At 39.3% G+C, this 24,229-nt stretch overlaps 1 protein-coding gene across 1 annotated transcript in view; it reads left to right on the top strand.

Annotated features, from left to right (window-relative positions):
- LOC122556381 (endothelin-converting enzyme-like 1) overlaps positions 1-23,600 on the top strand; it is an 89,116-nt gene extending 65,516 nt beyond the window's left edge. The window contains exons 14-18 of the mRNA XM_043703015.1: positions 486-610; positions 3,988-4,053; positions 4,141-4,236; positions 17,198-17,274; positions 23,070-23,600. Of these exons, the coding sequence (XP_043558950.1) occupies positions 486-610; positions 3,988-4,053; positions 4,141-4,236; positions 17,198-17,274; positions 23,070-23,169 (464 nt within the window). The 3' untranslated portion in view covers positions 23,170-23,600. The remainder of the gene's footprint in view (positions 1-485; positions 611-3,987; positions 4,054-4,140; positions 4,237-17,197; positions 17,275-23,069) is intronic.
- Positions 23,601-24,229: the final 629 nt, after the last annotated feature.

The following is a 24,229-nucleotide window of genomic DNA, read 5'->3' as shown; positions in this document are numbered from 1 at the left end:
CACAACATCGTGGGCCGAAGGGCCTGTTCTGTGCTGTATTGTTCTACGTTCTATGTTCTAACTTATAGAAATGCTTCACTCAGTCTGAACAGAAAATGATAAAAATGCATTCACCAGGTGGTACTTATTTCATTGAAGTGTCCAACTGTGAAAAACATGATTGTTGTCACTTACATGGAGAACTCATCTCAGACCATATCCTCAGTTCCTAAACTTATTTTGTTGTAAATTGACATGTAGAAATACAAAATAACCCAGCTTCAATATAACTGATTCCCAAATGACTATAGTTGAGTCCTTCGCTTGCAGCTTCAGGAGTGTTGGTTTTATATTTTTGTGAATAAATTATTAAGTAGAGAATGTTATGAAGTTGTAATGCTAGAAAGAGTATATTTTTTGTTACATTACCTTGCCTGCATTCACATGTAATTTTCACATATGAATGTGAAAATGCTGTTATAAAGATAATACTTATTTTGTTTCAGGGAGTCATTATGATAAATATGGCAATCTGAAAAAATGGTGGACAGAAGGATCCTATGATAAATTTATTATGAGAGCACATTGCATTGTCAATTTATATGGAAACTTTACTGTTTACGACCAAAGGGTAAGTTCCCTGGTGTCTGTTTCTGCTAAACATTCATGAATTCTGAATTCCTATTTTTTAAATTGAGGCAGAGGTATTTATATAGAAGATCCAAAGAAAGACAACACCTTATTTAAAATGTGTGTCTGAATATTTAGAAGAAAACTGTAAGGAAATGAAATAATTTGGAGATGGCATTCGATGTATTTTGCAAATCCGTTCATACTTATTGATCAGAATTTTACAGCAGAGTCTGAAAATCTAAATACTTTTGAGAATCATGCTTACGGATATTAATCATTTGATATTTTAGGTCTGAACTTCCCTCCATTACGGTCCTCAAAATTACACATAATTATGGTGAAAACAGGGGTGAAATCAGGTACTAAGTCTAAACAATGGTATTTGTTCTCAATTTTCTTTCCTCTACTGCTCCTGATCGAGCCTTCCCCACTAACCAGACACATCTATGATATAAAATATTACTCAGAAAATAATTAAGAATGCTAATGGAATGCTATAAGAATGGAATATAAGGATGCAGACATTATGCTGCAGTTACAAAACACCTGGGTAGACTTCACGGAGTACTGTGAGCAGACCTGGGCACCACATTTCAGGAAGGATACATTAGCCTTGGGGAAGTACAACGAGGTTTACGAGAATGATACATGGACTTCAGGATTTAAATTATGAGGAGAGATTATACAAATTAGGCCATTTTCTCCAGAATTTCGAAAGTTAAGGGGTGAGCTGATTGAAGTCTTCAAGATATTAACAGAAAAAGAGAAAATAGATAAAGATAAAGATATTTCCACTGGTTGGGGATTCTAGAACTAGGGCCAGACCATTCAGGAGAGGTGTTAGGAAGAGCTTCTACGTACAAAGGGTGGTAAACGTTTAGAACTCTCTTCCATAAACAGCAATATAATTGGATCAGTTGTTAATTTTATATTTTAGATCGATAAATAATTAAGTAAAAGTATTAGGGATATTGGCCATAGCCAGGTAAATGAAGTTCGGCCATTGATCAGCCATGATCACATTGAATAGTGGAACAGGTTTGAGGGGCTGAATGGCCTACTTGTGTTCCTCTGTACATAACTGGACAATCATCCTAACACAAGACTTCCAAAACTTAATTACAAAAATTCAACTTGCTCTCAAGCAGGGTATTAATACAACAATGCTCATGTTCATTACTTGTACACTGCAAGGTATGAACTGGACATCAAAGTATGGTATGGCCCAGGAATAAATCTGTCCTGGGGATATTGAGGGTACAAGCAACAAAGCATTGAAAGTAGTACTTCAAGGACACCAGATTTACTGAGGCAAATGTTACCTTGGTCCTTGAGGATTGTATCAGTACAGTCCTAAGCACAAAGCTCACAACTGACACAGAGGGAACAGAAAAGAATTTCAGACATACAAGTTAGTTATAGAGTCACACAGCATGGAATCAGGTGCCTTTTGCCCGAAATGCCGATTCTCCTGCTCCTCGGATGCTGCCTGACCTGCTGTGCTTTTCCAGTACCACACTCTCGACTCTAAGCCAGTCCATGCTGACCATAATCCCAAACTAAACTAGTCCCACCTGCCTGCGCTTGGCCCATATCCCTCCAAATATTTCTTATTCATGTGCTTATCCAAAGTGTATTTTAAACATTGTAACTGTACCCACATCCACATTCTCTAGAAGATCATTTCACACATCTGTGTAAAACATTTGCCGCTCATATCTTTTTAAAATCTTTCTCCTCTTACCATAAAAGTATGCCCTCCAATCTTGAAAACTCCCACCCTAGGGAAATGACACCTGCTATTTACCTCATTCATACCCCTCATGATTTTATAAATTTCTGTAAGTTCACCCCTTGACATGCTACCCTCCAGTGAAAAAGGTTCCAGCCAATAGGTATGTTTTTGTGCTATTTGACTCTATTCAACCTCCCCCTATAACTCAAACCCTCCATTCTTAGCAATATCCTGGTAATTTGTTTCTGAACCCTCTCCAGTTTAAAAATATCCTTCCTATAACAGGGCAACTAGAACTGGACGCAGTATTTCAGAAGTGGCCTCACCAATGTCTCAACAACATGACGTCTCTACTCCTGTACTCAAAGGTGTGGGCAACGAAGGCAAGCACACTAAATGCCTTCTTAACCATCCTGTCTACGTGTGATGCAAATTTCAAAGAATTATGTACCTGAACCTCTCGTTCTCTCTGTTCTACAACACTACTTAAGGCCCTACTTTTAATTGTATAAGTCCTGTATTTATTTGTTCTCCAAATGCAGTATCTCGCATTTATCCAAACTAAATAGTTGTAATGATTTTCTCTCGAGTAGGCCAAGTGCATTCATTCTCTAGAAAAAGTAACTTCACTAAATGTTATGGTCGTCCCAGTAATGAACCTGCTGCAGATATAGTAGCGTAAGTGGTCGCATGTCACTAATAGATAAGTAGAAGGGAAAGAAAAATACAAGGTCAGATTTTCATGATGCAAATTTTTGTGACATTACTCCTGTAAGATTTTAATCAATTGCTCAATTTCCTGTTCAAATAACTGTGTAACCTTAATTTTCTTAACTTGTTGTTTCGTAATTGTACAGAAGAAAACTATCATGATTGTCACGAGGTCAGCCAGGTGGACCTGATAGAATATGAGTTCACTGACTGGGGCTGTTAATCTGCTCCAATCAAAGAGCCCTGGCTGACAGATATAAACAGGAGTAACATCCTGTTCACTCTGAGAGCTCGGAGTAAACTGGATCAGTGTGAAGGACTCTCGACATGTAAATAAACGGCGACTTGGTGATGGGATACCAGGCCTGTGTGGAATTATTTCAAGAACATTAGAAGAGTAGAAAAGGAATGATATGTTTGGACACAAAGACTAGTTCAGACTGAGCAGTACAGATTTTGAAGGAGACAAATAGTGAAAATGAACAATGTTTCTTGGCCACAATATGGGTATATGCTGATATCTGGGCAACTATTTCCTTTAATTTTACATGTCCACATTAGGCTTTTGACAATACATCTCCTGAAAACAAACTCAGATGCCTAATTAGAAATCATCAACGTATGTTGAAATTTACAGAATAAAGCAGATTCCATTTTCAAATGTTCAAGATATTGAGGAAATGTTCAGGATAAACAATAAACTGAAGTCAATATGAAAAATATGCACCCCCTCCCCACCACGCCCCAAAAAGACAATACAAGAGAAAATCACTACAACTATTTAATTTGGATAAATGTGACAATTAAAAGACAATTGTTAGAAAACGTGTGTCTTAGTAGGGAATACATCAGATTTTAAAGGGAATAATTTTACATTGGACTATATCCTATCTACAATATGTTTTGCTACTATTGGTCTCCCTCTACAGGTCAATGGCCAACTTACACTTGGAGAAAACATTGCTGATATGGGGGGACTTAAACTTGCATACTATGTGAGTGAACTTGTAATATCTCTTTAAAGAGCTGTATTTTTAAATTGCCACAGCCTATAGTCAATGGCTATTTTGTCTATATTCCAGGCATATCAGAAATGGGTTCGTGATCATGGTCCTGAACATCCACTTCCAGGCCTAAAATATACCCATAACCAACTTCTCTTCATTGCGTTTGCACAGGTAAGAAAACAAGGCTATTTTAGCCAATGATCTGAACAGGTCTACTTCATTTTGAATTAAAGACCTTTCATAAACTCCCATTCATTTTTCAAATACACAAATGGCGAAAGGCCGAGTATTGTCAGGGTTTGCTTACTTTGCAATGAATAAATGCACTCTTATTTGAAGTGTTCTCTGTTTTGTTGGTCAATGTTATAAGGCCTAAGTATTATTTTAGGAACTTCAGGGTTGGCATCATCAGGAAACTTAAATGTTTACACATACTATGAATTGAACAAATGTTTTCATTAGACAAACTTAGAAAAGATATAATCAGACAGTTAGAGTGGAAAGGTGTCTCTGAAGAAGGTAATGGCAAACTACTCAGTTCCTCAGAAAGTATGATGGAGGAAGAGGCAGAAAGACAATCTTCTTCTGCTTATACATCACAGAGTGGTAACAAGAGCATAGTAGCACTGTCTAGCATTGGACTAACAATCCAATAATGCTCTAAAGACGTGAGTTCAAACCCCACCCTGGAACTAGAATGATTTGATTTTAATTAATTAATAAATCTGGAATAAGCAAGTTTAATACTGAGAATGTTTGATTGATTGTGCATTAGGCTATTTTCCTTGAAAAGAGATTTTCTAGAGGTCTTCAAAATCTTGAGTGACCTTGACAAAACCATGCAAAACTGTCCCTATTAACAGAAGGATCAAAAAGTCAAAACACAGATTTAAAGTGATTAGCAAATGAAGCAATACTGATATGAAGGAAAGCATTTTTACATGGCAAGTGTTTAGGGTCTGGAATGCACTGTCTGAACATGCTGTGGTGGCAGGTTCAACTGAGGCAGTCAAAAAACTTTACGTAATTATCTGAAGGAAACAAAATGCTAGGTTGGATAAAAGAATGAGGGAATGGGATTTTAAGCATGGCACTTGTAGAGGAGCAAAATGCACTTGATAGGCAACTATTCCACGATTCTGCTATAACTGTAGTTATAGTGAGGAATCCTTTGCAGATTACCACTCGGCCTTGTTTGTCAGGTACTGAATTAGTCCTCCTTCATGTTGAGCTCCATTTTGAAGAAGCACTAAGGGTAGCAGGGACACAAAATATACTATGGGTGGAGACCATCAACGTTCATCATCAAGGGTAGCTCAGTAGCACAACTACTGACTGCATCCTGACAAACCTATATGCTAGACTACACAAGAAGCCAAGGGTGAGAAAACCAATGAAAAGAGAAAAAAACTTACTTGACTTCATCCTCACGATCTAACTGTTGTTGAATTATCAATCTGTTGTAGATGGGGCTGAAATGGTCTGAAGACATTAATACCATTTAAGCACCAGCCACTGCAATAACATCACAAGGACATCAGAGTAAAGGAGGAATTTCTAGGATACAGATGCAGGGCTAGTGAATTTCTAACAAGCTCTGTAATCTTTTAGGCAAAATTCATGTAGACTGTAAATAGTTGCAGTAAGGTTTGGAAACCATGGTATCAGAAACAGTATTGCCAGCAAGATTTAATTTCACAAATGGACCAAATTAGATTAGATTCCCTACAGTGTAGAAACAGGCCATTTAGCCCAACAAGTCCACACCAACCCTCTGAAGAGTAATCCACCCATACCCATTTCCCTCTGACTCATGCACCTAACACTATGGGCAATTTAGCCTGGCCAATTCACCTAACCTGCACATCTTTGGACTGTGGGAGGAAACCAGACCGCCCAGGGGAAACCCATGCAGACACAGAGAAAATGTGCAAACTCCACACAGATAGTCACCTGAGGCTGGAATTGAAGCTGGGTACCTGGCGCTGTGAGGCAGCAGTGCGAGCCACTGTGCCACACCTGTAGAACACAAAATTGGACATCCTGCAGAAAATAATTCTTAAGGCATAGAATAGTCTCTAAACCGGATATTAAGTCAGAAGCTGAACAAAAAATACACTTATTTACATATTTAGGAGGTTTCAAGATGATGTTATCGATCACTGTTGTGTAAATGAAACATCCAGTCAAACTCACTGAGACATGGAAAACCTTTGACAATTACTTCAAACTCCGAACTAATACATTTTTTTGAAAAGGCAAGATTTAACAAAAAAAGTCAGCTTCCATATTACGTGATTTCATTAACAATCTTTACATGCTAGCAGAGAAATGCAACTGTGATAACTTAAACTCAGAATCCATAAGCGACCAGGTTAAGACTCCCATTGTTATATGCAATACAGATGAGTCAAAGAGTCATAGATTCATAGAGATGAACAGCACAGAAACAGACCCTTCAGTCCACCTCGTCCATGCCAACCAGATATCCCAACCTAATCTAGTCCCACTTGCCAGCACCCAGTCCATATCCCTTCCTATTCATATACCCATCCAGATGTCTTTTAAATGCTATAATTATACCAGCCGCCACCACTGCCTCTGGCATCTCATTCCATACATGTACCACCCACTGCATAAAAAAGTTGTCCCTTAGGTCTCTTTTATATCTTCCCCCTCTCACCTTAAACCTATGCCCTCTAGTTCTGGTCTCCTGCACTCCAGGGAAAAAACTTTGTCTACTTATCCTATCCATGCCCCTCATGATTTTATGAACCTCTATAAAGTCACTCCTCAGCCTCTGATGCTCCAAGGAAAACAGCCCCAACCTATTCAGCCTTCCCCTATAGCTCAAATCCTCCAACCCTGGCAACATCCTTGTAAATCTTTTCTGAACCCTTTCAAGTTTCACAAAATCCTTCCGAAAGGAAGGAGACCAGAATTGCATGCCTTATTCCAAAAGTGGCCTAACCAACATCCTGTACAGCCACAATATGACCTCCCAACTCCTATAGTCAATGCTCTGACCAATACAATGGCAATTCTGCTATAATAGACAAAGGAAATGTTCACAAATGTTAGACATTGTTACACATACCACATTTCAGTCCTTCACATTGACATTGGCTCTACAACAGTCCAAAACTACTGAAGGTCTGCTCTCTCTCACTCTCTCTGTCTCACTCTATCTATCTTCCTTTCTCTCTCTCTCTGTTTCAATCATTCTTTTCTCTCAACAAACCAATCTCTGCATCAATCATTTCCCTGTGGAAAAACATTCATCCCTCTGCACAGAAATTTCCCTATCCTGTCTACTCTCCATGACAATTTTGAATTGATCACTTTGTCACTGATTTCCCATTAGAGGAAATAGTTTCTCCCAATTTACAACACAATCTTCAACAAAAAAGACTGTCAAATCTCTGTCCTGTGTTCTTGCTATCTCTCCTGACTGTCCCATCTCCCATATAGCTAAAAGATTTCATCATTTGGTAGCTTGCCGATAAAATGCTCAAAACCATCACTTTGGACATGGCATTCACTCTCAGTTTGGAAATGTGTTAAACTAGAGGGATAATAATTATAAAACCAGACAGGGGTACAAAATAAAATTGGCAGAGTATTCACTGTCCAAAATATATATATGTGTACATATATGGTTTCTGACTGTAATCATGGAGACTCAGAATGACAAATGCTGACATTCTGTAGATGTAGGTTCTCAAAGGACTGCAGTGTCTCAGTTCTAGAAAATGGTTTAAGTACAGTACATCCCATTGACTCCAATCCAGTTTATGTAAAATTAGCTTTATTTACTCCTGTATTAACTCCTGTCTTTTTGCGATTTGTTGAGGTGAATCTTGGCCACCTGTAGCTTTGATATCCAAAACAGGATTAGAAATACAGTAAAGTTCCCTTGACACTGTTCCCATCAAACACTCCCAGGCTGGTACAGCAAGGAGTTAGATAGAGCAAATCTCTCCACACTGCCCCCAAATAAACCGAGGGGACAGATCATGACGTTAGAGGCAGACTAAGTGTTCCACTGTCTGATCAATTTCTTGCTTCCACCAGTTCCTGTAGTATAGACATTTCCACTTCCTGGTCCTTTGAGACCACAACTGCCAATTAAAATTGTTATAACCAGTTACCCTCCTCAGAGCCAGAGATACCAGGTTAAGACTCCCAAGAAATATGACGCTCATATACAGCAGAATGACTTTGTCTCATTGTTCATGTGTTGGATTTGATTGCCAGTACAGCAGGGGATGAACAATGTTCACTGCACTGCTCAAACCCTGAATAATCCAGTTGTTACTTATTTAAGGTAGGTGATTTGATATCAAGTTGAGAGGTGACATAGAGAGAAATGTCTGTTTCTGCTGCTCTCTGTGCACAGATATCAGAGCACAGGGAACATACAAGTTTAGTCCCATATTGACAAGCACTTTCAGATCAGATTTAATATTTAAAGAGATCCACTTGATCTGCTTCGATGATATTGGCTTGTGAAGAAAACTGTCAACCAAACACAAAACAAATTTACTGTGAGGACTGCTCTACCTGCTCCACTCCTTCGCCAACATACCCATAACTTCTTTCTCCTCTGAACACTAACATTCACACAAGTGGGAGATGAAACATCATTATGTCTCATCTGTTAAACTCACTTGCTTCTTGTAGCAATGTTCAGGTCTTGCCACACAAGGCTAAAAGCCTGGCTGATAGTGAGACCTCAGTATCAAGGACAGGACACAAGCAATACCTCACCTCACAGCCAAACTCTGGTTCAGTACTGACTGACCCTATAAACTCATTCACCCACCATTCTGACACTCAATTAGTATAGGCAGCACAACCATGTCTTCCATGCCCTCTGTCATTGCAAATACCTCTTCTGTCCAATGCACTCTCATATCTTCATACTGTGTTGGAGCAACTGCTTATTCTCTCTCCTGCACTTCTGTAGCGCCTCATTCCTGTGGAACACCCCACCATGTCAGTCTTGCTGAAAAAAACAAGCTTGGAGTCATCCACTCAACTGAGTTTCAGCAGTATCCTGCACTTCAAATGTTGACCATTCAGTCGGGTTTCACCACCTAAATACAAAAAATTGCTTTTTCTGCAACTCAGCAAGTGTCACATCAACTTTCTGGAGCAGCAGTCTAACTTGAGGCATGATACACTCTTCACTGATAGATTGAAATGTTACAGATTTATTTCAGATCAAGGAAAACTTAATACTAGAGAAAGCCATTTAGATTGTGAGTGTGACAAAGGCCCGGAAAGAAAACAGAAGGATCAGCAAAAGGGTCACTGAACTCAAATCGTTAACTTTGCTTTCTCTCTACAGATGTTGCTCGACCTACTGAGTTTCACCAGCAATTTCTACTCTTGTTTCAGATTTCCAGCATCTATAGTTCTTTGTTTTAAGATAAAATTTGGCAAGGAGATCTACAGAATCTCTTTTAGTACAAACCACAAAAGGCACACCAGATATGGCCATAGAACAGGTAAAACAAATAGCAGACAATGAAGGTCGTTGCAAGTACAGAGGAACCTCGATTATCTGAATGAGATGGGCAGGCACTATTTCGTTCAGATAATTGATTATTCGGTTAATTGATTTCGTCTGGGGCTCGGAGTTTTCTTTATTTCAATGGAACAAATCTATCTCCCTTATTTAGTGAGCCAAAATGCATACGATCATTTAATGAAAAAAACTGCATTCAGCCCACAATCCCATCCATTCCCACCCCGACCCCACCCGCCCCAAACCCCGCACCCACCATCCGATCCCTGGCCAACTCCTCCACCCCCCGACTCCCCAGGCAGCCGGACCGGACACCAACAGTAAGACTGCTGCTGTCTTTGTGGGGTAAGCCTACACACACACACATCCGAAATGGAAAGGTTGAATAAGAAAGTTGTCAACTCAGTAGATCCATTTCCTTTAAAAAGACCCCTCCTCTTCAAATTTCTGTTTCATAGAGGTGCAGGTGGGATGGTATCAGAAACAAGAATAGGTGTGGAAATCCTGGAATTGGTCCTAAATGACATTTTTAAAGAATTCCCAAGTTATCCTATTCAGCAAAAACCTGGGCCTAAGAATTCAGTTGTATTGGTGGCACAGTAACCTCCATGTGAAAATGAAATTTAAGATTTAGGGAGCCAACTACAGTAAGTGCTGTTGCTGTTCCTCAAAAGCCAAATTGAAAACTGGGTGTAACAGATACTGAATAAATGTACCAAAATACTAGGGAACTTTAGCAGATACGGCAACATCTCTGAAGTGAGAAAAAATAGTTAACTACTTAAGTCCTATATGTTTCTTCTTTAGAACAGGTTCAGAACAGTTTGGTATTGAACTCAAAACATTAACTTTCTATTTCCACAGATGCCGCCAGACCTGCGGAGTTTCTCCAACATTTTCTGTCTTTGCTTCACATTTCCAGGATCCGCAATATTTTGCTTTCATATTACTGTACTAGTTTTGAAAATAAAGATAAATAGTAAAACCATAAATGCAACAAAGCAGCCCATTATATTGTATTTTTAGATACCCGACAGCAAATATTCTACTTAAGATTATCTGTAAAAGATTATACTTAAAACTGGATCGAAATAAAACCAGAAAGTGCGAGAGAAACTGAACATGTCTGACAGCATCTGTGGAGAGAAATCAGAGTTAACTTTTCAAATGTAATATAACTTCTTCGGAACTGAAAGGAGCTGGAAAACCATTGCTTTTATTTTAGTGACAGGGAGGAAGAGTGACTGATATGGTGATTGCGCCCACAGCACAAAGGCAGTGATAATGGTCGTAAAGCAGTGATAGATTTGCAAAATTGGGGTAAATGTTACCTGTGAAAAGGAGAAAATGGATCTGCTCTGCTGAGAAAAAAAGGCCAATAAAACACAACATGGTTAGAGACAAAAACAAACTGCAGATGCTGGAATTCAAGCAGGAGGCTGGAAGAAGATAGCAAGCCAGGGAACATTAGGAGGTAGAGAAGTTGATATTTTGGGTGTAATCCTACTTCAGGATTTGGCGAGGGTGGAAGGGGAGCTGCAGATAAAGTGGGTGAGGGGAGGCAGGGTGGTTAGGTGCAGACTGGTGGAGGGTATGACTTGGTTGGTCGATGGGAGGGATGAATCCAGTAGGTGGCTGAGAGGAATGAAAAGGAGGGGGAGCAACTGGGAAGGGAGTCAGGAGATGGGAAGGGAGATTATTTGAAATTGTAAAACTCAATATCGAGTCCTCCGGGCTGTAGGCTTCCCAAGTGGGAGATGAGGTGTTCCTCCAATTTGCGGTTTGATTCATTGTGGCAATGGAGGAGGCCAAGGGTGGTCATGTCGGAAAGGGAGTGGGAAGGGGAAATAAAATGGGTGGTGACTGGGAGATCCAGTCAGCTCCTGTCGGCCTGGCTGAGATGCTTGCCGAGACATTTCCTTGGTTTATGTTTGGTCTCTCTGATATCGAGAAGACCACATTGAGAGGTCCGGATACAGTAAACAAGGTTGGAAGAGAAACAGGTGAACCTCTGTCTCACCTGGAAGGACTGTTTAGGGCTCTGGATGGAGGTGAGGGGGGGTGATGTGCTGGCAGGTTTTGCATCTTTTCCAATTGAGGTGGAAGGTACCTGGGGGTTTGGGCGAACTGGTGGGGAGAATGTCGCAAATCAAGGATTGGCGAAGGGAATGGATCTTGCAGAAGGTAAAGAGGGGTGGGGAGGGGAAGATGTCCTTGGTAGTGGGGTCTAGTTGGAGTTGATGCAAGTGTTTAAGGATGATGCATTACATGTGGAGGCTGGTGGGGTGGTAGGTGAGGACAAGGGGGACTCTGTCTTTATTGCATTGGGGGGGGTTTAGAGCAGTTGAACGGAGAATTAAGGTGGTGTGGTGGAGGGCTGTCTGGATGACAGAGCGGGGGAAGCACTTTATTCGAAATAGGTGGATATCTGGAATGCTTGGGAGTGGAATGTCTCCTCATTCGAGCAGAGGTGGAAGAAGTAGGAGAATGGGGTGGAGTTCCTGCAGGATACTGGGTGGCAGGAAGTATAGTCCAGGTAGTGAGTCTGTGAGTTTGTAATAAACGTCCGTCTGGAGACTGTTGCCGGAGATGGAAATGGAGAGGTAAGGAAAGGGGAAGAAGCTGTCCGAGATGGACCAAGTGAATTTGAGGGTGGGATGGAGTTTGGGCAAAGTCAATTAACTTCTTCAGTTCAGCCTGGGTACAGGGCATGCACCGGTACAATCATTGATGGAACAGCGGAAGAATTGGGGCACAGTGCTTGTGTGTGTACTGAGGAAGGTCTGTTTGATGTGGCCGACGAAAAGGCAGGCATAGCTGGGGCCCATCCGAGTGCCCATGGCTAACCCCGGATTTGGAAAAAATGGGAGGAGTTAAAGGAAAAGTTATTAAGGGTGAGGATAGTTCGGTGAGATGGAGGAAGGGATTGGTGGAGGGGGATTGAATGGGTCTGTTGGAGAGGAAGAAGCTGAGGGCCTGAAGGCCATCCTTGTGGGGTATGCATGTGTATCAGAATTGCATGTCCATACTGAATATAAAGCACTAGGGTCGGGGAACTGGATGTTACTGAAGAGGTGGAGGGCATGGTAGGTGTCGCAGATGTAGGTGGGAAGTACCTGAACCAATGGGGAGAGGATGGAGTCATGTTTTAACGAGATGAGTTGAGTAAGGCAGGAGCATGCCAAGACAATGGGTTGGCTGGGGTAGTTGGGCTTATGGATCTTGGCGAGCAGGTGGAAATGGGCAGTGCATTCCTAGGGCCAATGAGATTGGAGGCAGTGGAGAGGAGACCTCCGGAGGCATTGAGAGCATGGACAGTGCGAGTGATTTTGGCCTGATGGGTCACAGTGGCATAGACTCTCAGAACAACCTGGACTACACCTCCTCCCACTCAGTTCCTGCAAGAACTCCATCACTTTCTCCCAATTCCTCCGCCTTGGGATATAAGAAGGATGGAGTAAAGAGGTCATATTCTGAAGCGGTGCAACTCAGTATTAATTCCTAGATGCTGTAAATTGCCTAAGCTTAAAATGGAATGTGAGTTTAGTCATTTTTTGGGACATCATCCAGAGATATGCTTTATAGACATTGCATTTGTTTGTGTTTGATCAGATCTGCTTAATTCCTGCACCATAGCTTAGAGGTGAGATGTAGAGCCTAAGAGATCTCTACCATGGTTTAAATGCTCTAAGAAGATCATGAAACTGAAACATACATGAAAATATATCGAAAGCAGTCACTTTTAGGGAATAAGAGATGCCTTCGAGTTATTCCCATTAGTGTAAGTTTCAGCGCAACTTTACAAACCTCAGTTGTAGGAAAGTAATTCTTCATATCTGAGCAGCAACCAAGCTTTTTTAAGATTAAATCTAGTCCCCCAAGTTCTCTCTTTGCTGCAGTACTATGACCTGTTCAAATAGCCAGATTGCTGTTCCATTATCTGTCAATCTGTTGGCGGGTTTTTGTTATTACTATCACAACTAATGAATGCGAGTGGGATTTGTGACAGCAGTTTGACTCAATCTCTGCATTTGCCATTTGGGAAGTATCTGGTTTCCTCTCCTTCCCCATCAATACCTCATCTCAAACTGCAACCAATCACTCAGGCTGACCACTGTCTATTTGTAGCATCCTCAGTAAATAACATCAGTTATAGAGTCATAGAGATATACAGCACAGAAGCAGACCCTTCAGTCCAGCTTGGACATGCCAACCAGATATTTGATCTTTTACTATAAATTCTCGGTCCAAATGATCCTCCCCACTAACTATGTGGTGAAGGAGCAGCGCTCCAAAAGCTTGTACTTCCAATAAACCTGTTGGATTATAACCTGGTGTTATGGGATTTTTAACTTTGTCCACCCCAGTCCAACACCAGCACTTCCACATTATTTGTACCATGGTCCTCTCCCATTTTTTGTACAAAAATGTTTGCAGATAAACTTTTACTGTGGTGACATTAGCTCTTTCAATTTTTTTTCTTAACACTGTACGTCCATACCAAGAACTTGAAAAAACAACCAGAAATCCTGATTGAGATCAAACTGGCAATTTAAATACTTGCAGCTTTTTCTGAAGCTTCTGTACAGGAAGGATCATCCTATTGGAACAATGAAAGGAAGCTAACAGGTAGCTCACAACATATGATCTAAAATAGAGCTTTCTTTTTTTATTATTCTGGCTTATGAGATTGTCGTGAGATTTCAGAACATCCAAAGGAAATAAATCTGTTAATGGAATTCTTTTAAATAATATTTTTAAAAGTGTAAAACTGTTACTGCAATATTCAAGCTGATAAAGAAGGCAACTCTAGTGCAAGCATTTTTGATATGAAGTGCAAGTGTTATTATTCGTTTTGCAATGCAACCTCCAGGCAAGCCTTATCTGATTGATAACTTGCACAGGGAGATCCACTTTACAGATGTCAGACAGGGAAAGGGCTCAGGACATATTGTTAGTAGATTAATTAAGAAATAATAAAGAATTATACCGCTCAGATAAAGGCCATTCAGCCCATCATGGGTACGTAGTTGTTTGACAGAGGCAACCAACTAGTTTCACTGTCCAGCTATTTCACCCATCCTGGCATTTTTCCCCTTCAGTTATGCATCCAATATTCTTTTAACTATTACAATTGAATCCACTTCAACCACACATTCCCTGCCTGTTCACAAGTCTCTTGTAAATGCCTCTTAATTGTTGCTATGTTATCAGTTTCTACAACCTCCCCTGGTAGAGTGTTCCAGGCACTTACGACCCTCTGTGTAAAATTTTGGTTAACACATTTCCTTTAAACTTTTCCCCCTCACATTAAATCTTTGTTCCCTAATATTCTCATTCCTGATGAAGGCCTATGCCCGAAATGTCCATTCTCCTGCTCCTCGGATGCTGCCTGACCTGCTGTCCTTCTCCAGCACCACACTCTCGACTCTGATCTCCGTCCTGCAGTCCTCACTTTCTCCTCATTTTATATACGTCTAACAATTCATCCCTCAGCCTTTGATGCTCTAGCAAAACAATCTAAGTTTGTCCAACCTCTCCTTATAGCTAAAACACTTCAGTCCAAGCAACATCCTGGTAAACCCCCTTTGTATCCTCTCCAAAGCCTCCACATCCTTCTTATAACTGCTGAATGTGGCCTAACTGAAATTGTATACAGCTGCAGCATGACTTGTCAACTTTTATTCTCAATGCCCTGACTGATGAAGGCAAGTATGCCATATACCATCTTTACCATCTTATTCACTTGTGTTGTCACTTTCCGGGAGCTATGATGTACACCCGAAGATTATTTTGTATATCAATTCTCCTAAGGTAAAGGGTCCTGCCATTTACTGTATACTTTTCTCTTACATTTGACCTCCAAAAATGCATCACCTTGCACTTGTCCAGATTAAATTCCATCTGCTATTTCTCCACCCAACTTTCCAACTGATCTATATCCTGCTGTATCCTTTGACAAACTTCCTTACTATCCACAATTTTCATGTCATTTGAAAATTTACCAATCTGACCACCTACATTTTCATCCAGATTATATACATATATTACATACAACCCACAGAAAACAACTGGTCACAGACCTCCAGTCAGAAAAACTACAAACTACCACCTGTCTTCTGTGACCGAGCCAATTTTGTTTCCAATTTACCATCTCACCATGGATGCCATGTGACTTAATCTTCTGGACGAGCTTGCCATGAGTGACCTTATCAAATGCTTTAGTAAAATCTATTTAGATGACATCCACTGTGCTACCCCCAATCATTTCATCACTTCCTCAAAAAACTGAATCAAATTTGTGAGACTGCCAACAGCAACCCACAGTGAACCTGATCCTTGCCAATGGTCAATGTAAATTAATTCAGATAGCTAACTTTGGTGTTACTGTTGGTTATGGGTGACTGACATGTCAGAAAACTAGGGAATTGATGCCTCATTTAATTCAACATAAAATCACCCACTATGTCAGGTCATTAGAATTATGGGTCTTTTTGTTAAAGTTCAATAGTGCATATTGATTTGGCCCATTGCCAGCTAAATAATCTACTCATCATTAGCAATTGTAAAGTGGTACAAATTAATTTATAATTATCTCCTGATGGATAAATTCATCACAAAGGTTTGTTTTCCTTAACAATAATAATCAATAATAACAATAATTAGGGCGGCACGGTGGCTCAGTGGTTAGCACTGCTGCCTCACAGCACCAGGGTCCCAGGTTCGATTCCAGCCTCGGGCAACTGTCTATGTGGAGTTTGCATATTCTCTCCGTATCTGCATGGGTTTCCTCCAGGTGCTCTGGTTTCCTCCCACAGTCCAAATATGTGCAGGTCAGGTGAATTGGCCATGCTAAATTGCCCATAGTGTTAGGTGCATGAGGGAAATGGGTCTGGATGGCTTATTCTTCGGAGGGTCAGTGTGGACTGGTTGGGCCGAAGGGCCTGTTTCCACACTGTAGGCAATCTAATCTAAGAATGTTTCCCTTCAGATTGTTTGTATTAATTTCTTTGGTATTTAAGTCACCTAAGCTACCAGGTTACCCTGTTCTCGAAAAGACAGTCAAACAGGAAAGAGTGCAAAGAAAATTTACAAGGATGTTGCCAGAACTAGTAGGCCTGAGTTGTAGGAGGAGGTTGACCAGGGGAGGACTTTTTCCTTGGAATGTAGGAGAATGAGAGGTGACCTTGTTGAGGTATATAAAATCACGAGGGACATAGATGGGATGAATTCATATAGTCTTTTCCCTAGGAATGGGGAATTGAAAACTAGAGGGCATCGGCTTAAGGTAAGAGGGGAAAGGTTTACGAAAGACCTGAGGGGCAACTACTTCATATAGAGAATGGTGTGTATATGGATGGGCTGCCAGAAAAGTAGTTGAGGCAAGCATAATAGCAACATTTTTTTAAAATTAGGATAGGTACATGGATAGGTAGGATTTAAAGGGATATGGACGAAATATGGGCAATTTGAACTAGCTGAGTGGTCAGCATGGACTAGTTTGGGCCGAAGGGACTGTTTCCATGCTGTATTACTGTATGACTCTATGACTCTAATGAAATACTGACTATTTTTTAAATTATTACACTACCTCATTAGAATTGGTGCATGAAGAGAAGATCACAGTCCATCTACCTACAGCTGCTTACTGATAAACATGCCCCAGAACACTGCAGGTATGATTCTTTAAAGCACTTTATCCTTCTGCTCTTTCATGAAATTAAAAAAAGTTTATTTGTAGATACTTTTGACTTCATGATTTACATCCTACATTATGTCAAAATCATTTTGATACTCACTCAGTCAGAATTAACATTTGTACTTAAGCTACAGATTTTTGTGTTCTGTACATCATCAATAGCAAACTTATTTCAAGCATTTTTCCTCACATTGATGTGCCAACATAAACTGTCTGAATGGAACTTCCATTGATGTGACCATAAAGACAGTACAACTCTCGGTGCCCTGAAAATGTGGTTTAACTTCCTGCTGCATAGAAACTCTTTTTACAACTAAATGGCTTACATTGCTATTTAAAAAGTTGTTAAAAGTTAATAGAATAGATCCTGATCTTACATAATAGTGCAAAATGGGTGAAAACAAGGGAGAAGACACTTTTGCTTGTCTTCATTTTATTTCCATTGATTTCAAAGTTTCAAAACTGTCCTTGTTCCATAAGTAATGGAAAGTCATGGCAGCCTTGTCAATATCTGTCTCACTGAGTAGTGACCTCACAAATGTCCTTTCAGTCTTACTTATTGCCATCCCATCCCCAGACCACCACTGATTCTTGGATTTTGCTAGAAGGTCGCTAACACTCTGCATTTTCTCTCTTAATTTTTATTCACTCGTAAACAAGGCCTTACCATTGGTAATTTTATTGTGAATAATAGCTTTGACATTCCACTTTGATTGAAACCTAATTAATAAGTAGCAGAGTTTTCCCCTTTCTGAGGGTTCTCCAAACCTAAACAGGTCCAAACCATTCATTCACAATTGAGGGGATTTGTGGGAGTAGAGGTCCTGTTGCAATTGTATCGAATTGTGTGTCGAGAATATTGTGTGCTATTTTGGCTTCCTTAAGTAAGAAAGGATATACATGCATGCATGCCATAGAGACAAAGCAACAGAGGTTCACTAGTCTGATCCCTGGGATTATGGAATTGTTTTATGATGAGAGATTGAGGAGACAGTCCATATTCATTCATTTAGAAGAATGAGAGGTGATTGCAATAAAATACACAAGATTCTTATGGGTTTGACAGTAGAGAAAAGGAAAAATATTTCCAGATTGTGTTGTCGAGAACCAGGAGCCCGATCTCAGAGAGAGAGTTTGGCCATTTAGGACTAAATAAACAGGAACTTCTTCACATGGTAAATCTTTGGAATTCTCTATCCCAATCTTGGACTACTGGGATGCCATTCAGTAGAAGCAGCTAAGTACTCACACAACCAGCACACCAGATCAATTCAAAGCCAGTGGCGTTCCCACTTTTTCTGCTCCCCAGGATTTGTTTTGAGTCTGTTTTAAAAAAAATTCTCAAGGTCAGGTTCGTAGGAGAGTAGTCTGACACAGAACAAACGACCAAGAGGCGAGACTGCTAGAATATGGGCATTTTATTCCCCGCAGCGTCGCCAGAACGGGTCTGGCTTATACTCACTCTACATGTTACAAAAACTGGGAGCCGTCAGTTCTCGTAGAGCGGTTGCCAACAACCCACGCTCGGCGGTTAAACGTAACCCCGGAGCAGACTCACCGAACTGGAGACTTTTCCAGCTGATATACTCTTTTCCAGATATAAACATTCATGTGAACAGCAGAGCAAGGCTAAAAAACACATTCCATTCTGGTTACATACAGATAAGAAGATTCACACGGGACTAAGCAACACCTCCATTCCGGTTAGATTCACACATGTATTGGGACATAATTTTTAACCGTTTCACCACATTCCACTGCTTGGAATTTTACACCACAGAGTCTTATCTCCAGTAATTGCCTGCTATTATCCATTCTTGGAGCTTAGCAAAACATTCATAACAAGACCACCTGAGAACAAAAGAGATGTCTGGCCATTTGTTCAACCTGCTTTTGTTGATACAGTTGACAGGTGGCCTCATTCTAAATACTTGGACTGAGCTCCAAGAATGGTTATTAGAGTCGTCCCAGCAAACAATATTGACAGATTTTGCAAAATAGTTCTAACATTGTTTGATTGGCATTTTTATTATCTTATAGTAAACTGTTCTTTCTTTGAAGAGCTCTTTCAATGTCTTTATTTTTACTTGGATAAGATTAAGGTGTATAAAGTGAATTGTAAGTTTCCTCTATGGGACTTCCACCACCTGTAATCGATTAAATGTTTTATGAGAAGGTGTGGAGGCAATATTTTTCAAAGGAAAGTTGAATGTCTGAATTTTTTGTTCCCAAACTGCAGACAAAGATTTCCCCATAGTTCACACATTCTCTGAGATACTGTGAACTATATTTATGATCAACATCACCCAAGTCCATTAAAAAAAAATAGAAACATTGGAAAAGGAATAGGAAAAGCCACCCTGACAGTAGTATTTTCCATACTCCCAATGACAGATTAAGCCTAAGAATTTACATTACAGAAACAGTCCATATTTCTCCAAAACATTAGCATTAATGTTGGCCCTCCATATGAGCAGGAGTTGTAAATCCATCTGGTTCTCATATTCTTGTATTGTCCATCTATAGTTAGTTGGTAACATTGATTAGATTAGATTCCCTACAGTATGGAAACAAGTCCGCACTGACCTTCCAAAGAGTAATCCAACCAGACCCATTCCCCTACCCGATATTTATCCTGATTAATGCACCTAACACTACGGGCAATTTTAGCATGACCAATTCACCTAACCTGCACATCTTTGGATTGTGGAAGGAAACCAGAACACCTGGAGAAACCCACGCAGACACGGGGAGAATCAAACCCGGATTCCTGGTGCTGTGAGGCAGCAGTGCTAGCCACTGAGCCACTGTGCCACTGAGATTGTCTCTACATCAATCACCCCCAATCCCCTCCAGCTTAAAAACCCTCTCCCAAACTGTCTGATACTTTGTCTTCTGTTTCATGGCTCTGCGCAACAATCCAGCACATTTGTTTATTTGTATAATTCTCTTGCAAAAACATAAATAAGGTATTCAAACAATTACATTATGACGATTTGCTAAAAAGTGCAGAAAGGCAATCTGCTAAGTATGCATTTACACTAGTTTTCATTCATTGAAGAATAACTGTTTTGTTTCAAAAACAAAGCCAATGACCTGGAAATACGGCAGCCCATTGAGGCAAACTTCAATGGGTGATAACTAATGATTTACTATAAAAGCTATCTTCATCTATTTACCTTGCATCAGGTAGATAACTGAAAGTCTCTCTCTGGTTTGGTATTGTCTTTTTTGCACTCTGTTCCTTTCAGCTTTGCTATCTTGTTCTTCCTTTACTATCCTTAAAAAATAATCTATGTGATGTTTCCTGTGGAATTTTTTTCCATTCCATGTGTCAGTCTGGAACAAAGGATTTCCTATTCACTGACATTGCCAAATCATGCCAGATTTTTTATAAAAATAATAGCAAAATTAAAGTTATATATCTTGTCAGCCTCTTAAACCCAGGACATTTGTAAATTTGAATGCATATGATTCATCTAAACCTTCAGTAGCTCAGATGGATCCTATTATTTTTAATATCTAGGTCAACTTGGCAAATTGAGTTCAAAGTAGTTTTTTCTAGCAAGAAGCAAAGGGTAATGGCTGAAGAGTATTTTTTTTTTATTGGAAGCCTGTGTCCAGTGGTATATCATAGTTTTCGGTGTTGGGTCTCTAGCTGTTTGTTTTGTGTACATTAATGATTTAAACTTGAATATAGGAGGGTTCATGGATGATACAAAAATTGGTGGTGTGTTAAATAGCAAAAAGGGAAGAGTTAGACGACAGAACAACGTAGTTCGGGTGGTTAGATAGGCTGAATAGCAGCAAATGAATTTAATCCTGAAAAGTGTGAGGTATTGCATTTTGGGAGGACTATCAAGGAAATTGTGTACATGTTGAATGGCAGGAGCCTAGGAAACACAGAGGATTCCAAGGATCTTTATGTGCATGTCCATAGATATTAAAGGCAACAGGACAGGTAAATAAGACAGTAAAGATAATATTTGGGATTCTTTCCTTTCTTTGTTAAGGCATTGAATACAAGATCAAGGAAGTTATAATGGAGCTATAAATAACTTTATTCTGGATTAGTGGTGCTGGAAGAGCACAGCAGTTCAGGCAGCATCCAAGGAGCTTCGAAATTGACGTTTCGGGCAAAGGGCTTTTGCCCGAAACGTCGATTCGAAGCTCCTTGGATGCTGCCTGAATTGCTGTGCTCTTCCAGCACCACTAATCCAGAATCTGGTTTCCAGCATCCGCAGTCATTGTTTTCACCCCTTATAAATAACTTTAGGTAAGCCACAGCTGAAGTACTTCGTACAGTTCTGATCACCATACTAGAGGAAGGATATGATTGCACTATAGAGGATGCAGACAAGACTGATCATAATGTTGCCTGGATTTGAGCGATTCAGCAATGAAGAGAAACTAGAGAGGATATGCTTGATTTCCTTCAAGCAGTGAAAGCTGAATACTGTCTGATTGAGGTGTTCAAACTTCTGAGGGTCATTAATAGGGTAGCCAGAGAGAACATTTTCCTCTTAATTGAGGGCCAATAGCCAAAGGGTACAGTTTTAATGTAAGGAGCAGTAAGTTTATAGGGAATTTGAGGAATTCTTCAGAGAGTCAAAAGGATTCTTCACTGTCTAAAAGGATGGTAAAGATGGGAACCTCAAGAACTTTTAAGAACTATTTAAATGGACACTTGAAACAGGATCACACAACAGCCTACAGGCCAGGTGCTGGAAAATGGGATTAGAATAGATGGAAGTTTGATGACCAGCGCAGACACTACAGGCCTTAATGCATGCTGTAAAAAAAAAACTCTGACTTCTTAACTCTAAGACATTCCTCATTAATGTCCTTCCTGCAGCCCCAAATGTCTACAGCTGATTGATGTGCTTTTCCAGAGTAGTAATGTTCCTCTGGTGTGGACCTTTCAGTCAATAGTCTAATTTCTATCCTTTAAATTCTGAGTGATTTTGAAATTGGCCCAAAAAAATACTAAATCATTACATTAGTGCACATAATAATTTATTTGGTTATTTCTTTATGAATTCTACATTTTTCCTTTAAACCGTGGTGTACAATAAATCAAAATTCTTTAACCACAAACCTTCCTGGTTATAGCCAATTTATATTCTGTTAGTACTTTGTATTTTCTAAGATTATTTTCTACAGCATCTAAAATGTAAATAAATATCTTATTAGAACATGGACTTTTTAAAATTACAGCCAGCTAAAACAGAGAATAGATAAGTATTTAAAAAGGAAATTTGTAAACGGATACAAGGAAAAGGAGAAAAAATTGGACAGTATTGCTCCAGCTATCAAGTTTGCAATTCCCTGTTGTTCTAAAGAACCAGGACTGTGGATCCACGGGCATTGATTACATTTATTCTGCCACCTAAGTGATTATTCTGTAAGTCCAAAACATATGTCAGCAGACTATTTCATTGTAGAAAGCTGACATCCAATTCTAATCATCTTCTTGTTCAATATCAATTTTTAACAGAGGTCAATGAATAGCAATGAAAGTTGTTATATTGTTATATTGCCCCTCTTTCGTTTAGGAGCACTGAAGTCAATTGTAGTGTCTTAATATTCTGTAATAATTGCAATATCCAGAGACCAGTAATTGAATAAAGGATATGGTTCAGCCATGGGTATTTATTTTACAAACTAAGCCATAAATACTTGTAACTAAACTTTACAAACTAAATATAATATAGATTTACAAGAATAGGTTGTTTAACTTGAAAGCAGTAATCTTCATTCTTATTTTAACAGGGTTCTTGGAAGTGTTTCCCAGTTTGATGAATTTGGAAGGGTATTCCATTGTCCTAAAAGAGCTCCAATGAATCCAGTTGAAAAGTGTTCAGTGTGGTGATTCCAGATTCAATTTTTAATATACAAAGCTATTTTACTTTTTCCTTAATGTTTGATAAAATGTGGCCAGTTCTTTTTATCTCAATTGCATTTTTATTTTTGTAAATAAATGTAGGCTGAATTCTTGACTGTTTTCAGAGCAGCAAAATGTCATTATTTTAATGATTCACGTAAAATTCACATCTTTGCACAAGAGATTTGAATAAGAATCTTTCTCTTTTCACTATGCCTCGTATTACCAATCCTAAACTACGTTTAGGTAATAGATGCTTCATGATTGAACTGTACTTCATGTTACTTTTGTGTTTCAATGTATGCCAGTTGTTAAAAATCAAGCAAGGTGTTTTAGACTGGTTGAATATTTGTGCACTTTATTAAAAGCTTAACAAAAGCTTATGTCTTACAAATAAAAATGTATCATAAAAAGAAGTAACTGAGTTTCTTTTTTCTTTAAATTCATAGCAGAACATGAAATAAATCTACACCAAACTGCTTGAGCTTTTAGAGTGTGTGATATCCATTAAACAAAAATTGTTCAGTGTATAACCTTTGTGTAAAAATTGAAAATGTGACTAGTTAATTTTTATATTTAGTATCATTGAAAACTAACTTGTTAGCTTGTTAAATGTCAACGGCTGTAGTTATCAAGTCTTCTGGTATTTAATCATGCTATCAAACAGCTGTCTTTTCTAAAGTATTTACTGATTCTGTGTCTGCACTTTCCTTTGAAGATATAACGTGCAAACTCAAAATAATGTAAGAAAGTTGTAGTATCCTGACGTAGTGAGGAAGCAGATGAATCCTTAATACTTTCCTTTAATGCTTTACTAAGGAGCCATTTGTGTTTTTTCCCCTCAGTATAGACCTTGTGATGAAATAAACGTGACTTGGCTCAGCAAACTGTTTTGCTTTCAAATCAGTTGAGATCAAAGAGGTTTTAGTTTATTCCCCTAGCTTAATTCTGCTGTGTCTGTGAATATTTTTCAAACAGAAAGCCATATGAAGAACAATATTTGTTGGTTATAAATCACAAGGAAAATTTAAAATTCTCACACAAACAC

The sequence above is a fragment of the Chiloscyllium plagiosum genome, chromosome 13 (assembly GCF_004010195.1).
Source record: "Chiloscyllium plagiosum isolate BGI_BamShark_2017 chromosome 13, ASM401019v2, whole genome shotgun sequence".
Taxonomy (NCBI): Eukaryota; Metazoa; Chordata; class Chondrichthyes; order Orectolobiformes; family Hemiscylliidae; genus Chiloscyllium; species Chiloscyllium plagiosum.
Note: the sequence above shows the minus strand (reverse complement) of the source record. Positions and strands in the feature narration are given on the sequence as shown.